Source organism: Elephantulus edwardii, unplaced genomic scaffold (assembly GCF_000299155.1).
Source record: "Elephantulus edwardii isolate Elephantulus edwardi_28Jun2011 unplaced genomic scaffold, EleEdw1.0 scaffold00490, whole genome shotgun sequence".
Classification (NCBI taxonomy): domain Eukaryota; kingdom Metazoa; phylum Chordata; class Mammalia; order Macroscelidea; family Macroscelididae; genus Elephantulus; species Elephantulus edwardii.
The window spans coordinates 289,529-295,382 of record NW_006400240.1 but is presented as its reverse complement, the minus strand read 5'-3'; the positions used below and the strand labels follow the sequence as shown (position 1 = coordinate 295,382).

General features: G+C 55.9%; 1 protein-coding gene across 1 annotated transcript in view; it reads right to left on the bottom strand.

The window, feature by feature from the left end:
• Positions 1-4,999, bottom strand: part of LOC102864311 (short stature homeobox protein-like) — a 13,160-nt gene extending 8,161 nt beyond the window's left edge. The window contains exons 1-2 of the mRNA XM_006902996.1: positions 4,708-4,999; positions 1,465-1,673 (exon numbers count right to left, since the gene is read on the bottom strand). Coding sequence (XP_006903058.1) covers positions 1,465-1,673; positions 4,708-4,999 — 501 coding nt within the window. The remainder of the gene's footprint in view (positions 1-1,464; positions 1,674-4,707) is intronic.
• Positions 5,000-5,854: the final 855 nt, after the last annotated feature.

Sequence of the window (5,854 nt, the reverse complement as noted above, 5' to 3'; positions counted from 1 at the left end):
GGTATAGATATAGATATAGATATAGATATAGATATAGATATAGATATAGATATAGATATAGATATAGATATAGATATAGATATAGATATAGATATAGATGATATATAGAGAGATAGAGATAGATTAGATAGAGATAGAGATTATATAGATGAGATAGATATATAGATATAGATAATAGAGATGAGAGAGAGACAGAGATAGAGATAGATATAGATGCAGATACAGATATAGATATATAGATATAGATGATAGAGATAGAGCCAGAGAGAGAGACAGACATAGATATAGATACAGATATAGATAGATACATACATAACTACGTAGATAGATACATAAATGAAAGATAAATAGATGATAGAGATAGAGATACCGCTACAGATATAGATACAGATAGATACATACATAGCTACTTAGATAGATGCATAAATGATTGATAGATATAGATATATAGAGAGATACATAAATGATAGTAGATTTAGAGATAGAGAAAGAAATAGAGATAGAGATATAGGGATGGATATAGATATATAGATGATAGATAATAGATATGATTGATAGATAGATAGATGATTGCTAAATACATAGATAAGAGATAGATGATAGATAGATAGATATGATAGATAATAGATAAAAGAGAGATAATAGTAGGTACATACAGACAATTGAATAGATCGCAATTAAAGATTATACCAAGTACTACGAAAAACACGCCACCCACGTTTTCGTAATCGTTCCTAAACCAAATCGAGGCCGAGTCTCCACTCCTTTCACGACCTCCTCCCCTTAACCTCGTCCGCATATCGACGACACACCCTCCCCCCTTCCCAGTGACCAGTTCTTAGACATCTCCCCCTCCAGGCCCTCCAGCGGGACCCACACACACACTCCCATCCACCCCGGGGCCTTTTGTCTTCTTCGATCTGGAACCTTCTGAGTGAGGTTCGCCCAGACCCGAGAAGAGCCGGGAACCGGCGGACCTCACCCCAGGCCTGAGCCTCCGAGCCCAGGGGAGCGCCGCCTTTGAAGCTACCCGCCGCCGGCCTCCGGCCCTTCGCCTTTAATAAATTTAATGAACGTTGATGGTGGCTGGGGAAAAGAGCAGGATCGGGCAATGGCCTTTCAGCGCCCGGCCTCAGACAACCAGAGGTCCCCAAAGGCGAGAGGCCTCGTGTGGGGACTGTGAGCCCTCTGGGCGCCCCTGCACTAATCCGGCCACTTCAGAGCAGAGACCCCCGCTTGGCGAGGCGCACCCCTCCCTGGACGTGGCAGAGAGCTGGATGGGAACGGGGTTGGAGAAAGAGAGAGAGTGAGCTCCAGAGAAGGGAAGTGGAGAAAGGACTTGGCATTTCTTCCCAGCTGGACGCGTAAAGGAGGCTGTGTTCTGACGCTGGAACAAACCAGTGTCCGGGAAGGTCCAGGGCGCGCGCTCGCCAGCCCCGCCAGGTGGGCTGGCCACAGCCTTACCTGCACGCGGGCCTCCGACAGCCCCAGGCGCTGACTCAGTTCCTCGCGCATGAAAGCGTCCGGGTAGTGCGTCTCATCAAACAGCCGTTCCAGCTCATTCAACTGCTCCAGCGTGAAGTTGGTCCGGCTGCGCCGCTGTTTCAGCTTCGTCTGCCCGTCTTCGTCCTCGGATTTCACCTCGTCGCGCTTGTCCTTGCACTCGTAGAGGCCTGGAAGGGTGGAGGAAGCGAGCAGGATTACGGTGACTGACGCCCTGCAGGCAAGCTCCCTGCCGCCTGGTGTCCAAGTGTGGGCGTCCAAGAGCGCCTGGTGTCCAAGTGCACGCCTCGAAGGCCTTCCGAGAGCCCCAACCCCATCCTGGTAACTCATTCTTATCTGTCCACCTGGAATGAAGGGACCCTCGTCCCCACATGCGCCCAGACGCACAGTCCCCCGGTGTCCACTTGATCCAACCAAGTTAGACACGCGTTCGCGCCCTACGTCCACCCCTCGCGCGCGGGGCGGCGTGTATCTTGGCCTCACTCCCAACAATTACCACAATTATCCATTTCGTAGATGTTGACATAACCCCTTTTTTTTAATACAAAGAATGGAGTTAGATATGAATTTTTTTTTATCAAAATGGATCAGGAAAAATATCCCACCTGTTCCTGAGTATCCAGGTCCCCAAGGACGTAAGGCGAGCCCAGGACGAGCTGGGGCATCAGATTCAGGGGGTCAGGGGAAGAGGGGGTGTCGAGGGACCCCCTCCTCCCCCGCACATCTCAGTGCGCACCAGCACCACGCTGTGCCCTCCCTTGACCTTTGCATCTACACTCTCCAACTTCACACGCGGGTCCGATCCCTTCTCCCGACTCACCAGCCCACCTGAGGCGCAGGCAGAATCACCTTCTAACCTCAGGGACACTCAGGCCCTCCTCATGTTTGCTGGGCAGAAAGAGGGGACTTGAAACTCTGGTCACTGGGTGTTCATCTACTGATACCCACTCGGTGGGGGCCGTCCTCCCAGAAATGAAGCCACGAAGGTGGGAAGAAGTTGAGAAGAAACTTACACATATACACACACAAAGGCCTCATAATTGCAAGGTCTCTGTTCTTTCTTTTTTGGGGTGGCCAGCAAATGACCTGTGTCCTCGTTAGAACGCCACAGACAGGGGCCAGAGATGGCATTGAAATATACACAAACACACACCACCACCACCACGAATTTCTAGTCTAAACCATCTCAGAAAAGCCTGGAGCGATGCGCCCACAACCTTTACACCCTACAAATCAAACTGCCCCTGAAGGCAATGGGGCCATTGGAACTCACGGTCCTCAGCTTTTCAAACCCGAGCCCCCAGGCCTGCCTGCCTGCCTGCCTCGATGGTGTCTCTCATTGACACTCTCTTGACACCACCCCCAAATTGCTCTCACCCTTGGAGTTCGTCTCCAGGGCTGGGAGAAGGGACAGCCCCACCACCCTGCACTCTTTTCCATCAGCAAATAAGTCGTGTTTTTCTTTCTTTGCAAAGCTACCAAATCCCTTGTAGATCAACACATCTCAATCCAGCTGCCCTGCACGCTGGCCAGAGACCTTTCCCGATGCCCATGTGTCTGGAGACAGCAGCGAAGCCCTCTCTCTGCTCGCCCTTGACCCTTATCCTGCAAACTCCATCCAGCCTCTGAAGCAGGAGGCGTCAGCAGTTGGCTGCCGGCTGTCTCTGGCTCCAGTTTTATTCTTTCACTGGTCATTCTTCTTTCTGGGACTCTGGCCTCCTTGGGTTACCCACAAGGAGCACCCACAAGGACTCTCAGAAAGGACCGCGGGACCAGAAGAAGCGAAGCGGCACGCTGTGAACCAAGCGCAGGCACTCAGAGACATCCTTGAAGGTACCACAGGGCAGAAGGGTCACTGCGGACTAGAGAAAGAGACAGGGCTTGTCTCTCTGCAGTGGACGACTTTGTAGGCATGATGGAGACATGTGAGGGCGGCAGCGGGCAGTGGGACACGGGGAGATGGACGCGCGGGTCCACGCAGCTGGAACTCGATGCTGGAAGCGCCGCTGTGCGCCTCGTTCTGCAACCGCGAGGCCTCGCAAAGACGTCTCCGTGGCCAATGCGCCTGGCTGTCCCACTACGCTGCCCTCATTTCCACACATCCCCAGATTTCTGATTAATCCAGAAAGCCATGCTTCCCTGGCAAGAGCCGAGACCGCCAGTGGAGGAAAGAGAAGCCACCGAGAAGGTGGCTAAAAGCCTCGAGAACTCGCGTTTATGGAACGAGGAGGGGGGGCCCTAAAATGTGTATGAATAGCATCTTCAAAGGGTGTCCCAGAAGGTGGTGGGCAAATTCATTTCCAGGATGTGTGGGTTTGAGTGCTGCTGTTTGCGTGCGCACTGAGCCCCCTGGCACCACTCTGCCCAGTTCCCTAAAGTAAAGTAGCAAAAAGGGCCCCATCTTTTTCAGGTGGAAGAACCAGCTTCGAGTTCCCGGCACTTAGCGCCAAGGGCTCGGAGGAGTTGTGCAACCGAATCTCTAAGGTCTGGACGTCCTGGGATGAAGGCGACCAGCCCCCCTCCCCCTAGGACGGCGCGATACTACATACTAGATACTACCTCGCCAACCTGACATCTAGACCACCTGCGTGTTTCATTAAGACAGCCAGGGTGTCCCCCACCCAAGATGAAGGGTCCTCTTGGGCCAAGCGAAAGTTTTTCAGGGTGGGGGGAAGAGAGAGAGATTCTGGAGACGCGGGTTGCCTCACTGTCCTCCCTCTTCGCTATACGGGGTCAGGCTGTCCGCTGCGTTCCCAGGCCGCGGACGCCCGGGGCTGGGGCGCGCGCTGGGAAAGACTCAGAGCAGGTCTGGAGGCGCGCGTCCTGCTGCCTCTGGACACCGCATCACCGAGCTGGGCTGGGAAGGTGCCTCGGCGGCCACTGCCCCGAGAGCGAAGGTGTCAGGAGGCAGCTCCCCACGCCGCTCGCTCCCCGCCTTCCCTGCCTTTCCACGTCCACCCTGCGCCTTCGCTTTCGTTTTCATTGGAAACGCCTCGCTCTCGAGTGCGCAGGCCTCTCGCCCGCTTCGGGATGGACAAGGAGAAAGAGCACGAGCCTCCTCGGCGCTGAGCGCTCGGGCCTCGCCACACGGAGTGCGGAGAGAGAGGCCCGATCGGCATTTGCCGGGGGTCCTGGGCCCGGCCCCGCCGACAGGGCCTCCCCAGCGGCTCCCCCGTAACCAGTGCCCTCCCTCCGCGCGCTTACCTTCCGAGGCCCTACCCGTTCCGAATTCCTTGAGTTTGTCCTTGTCGTTGTCCACGTGGTCTTTGAACAGATGCACCGGACAGTGGCCGCCCGCGTCCGCCATGTCCTGGAGGTTAGACTCCGAGGTGCCTAGCTCCCGGGAGCGCACGAGTCCGCTCTCCAAAACTTCTCGGTAGGTGATGGAATCCTTTTTGCCGCCGCCTCCTCCTCCTCCGCCGCCGCCGCCGCCCACGCCGGCCTCCTTGGTTTTCTGGTCGAAAGATTTGGAGACAAAAGCCGTAAGTTCTTCCATCGCGGCGGCGGCGGCGGCGACGGCGGGCGCTGCGCTCGCGGGGCTTCTGCGGGGCTGCGCAGGAGGCGCTGGCTGCGAGCCGGGTTGCAGTGGGTCCCGCCGGGGCGGCGAGGACGCAGGGCGCGCAGGCAGGTCCCTCCCGCTGTTATTTATGTCTTTCAAGTGGAGATTTCTCTATTTATACGCGGCTACCTCGCCCAACCCCCAGCGCGCCCTGTCTACAGCAATTACTCCTGGAAGCTCCATACGCCCGGCCCTATCTCGTCCCCCACCTCCGGGCGAGCAATTGGCTTGATTCTCATTTCATCACTGCTTGGCACCCGCGCAACTTGCAGCCGAGAGGTAAAGACCAGATTTTTGAAAAGCGAGGGAGAGGAGAGAGAGAGAGCAGAGACAGACAGCGCGCGCTCCAGCCAAGGCGTCCGCGTCGGGCACAGGCTTCTTCTGCCTTCCCTCAGCCCGTGCTGGACACAAACTCGCCGTGGACTTTATGAAAAGTGACCCTCCTCGCTGGCTGGACAGCCGGCCATGCCACGGTACCCCCACACCCACACCCCCGCCCCCAGCTCGGAGGAAGGACGCGTCGGTGGGCGGCCCTGTGGAGAGACAGGCAGGGAGGTGTTGCGGCCCGCGAAGGAGGCAAGGTGGAGATGTCAGGCTGGAGGAGTGACAGGAAGGCGAATGGGGGACTTGGAAAGGCCCCCCAGAAGAGGCTTGTTTAGGGCGGGCCGTTAGGAACACGGCTCGTGGGATTTTGGAGAGCGCAGAGCGCGCGCCAAGACGCAGCAGAGCTGGAGACGCCACCCGCGCCCCCCACCCCCGGAACTCACAATTCGTAAGCGCCAAGAGTCTAAG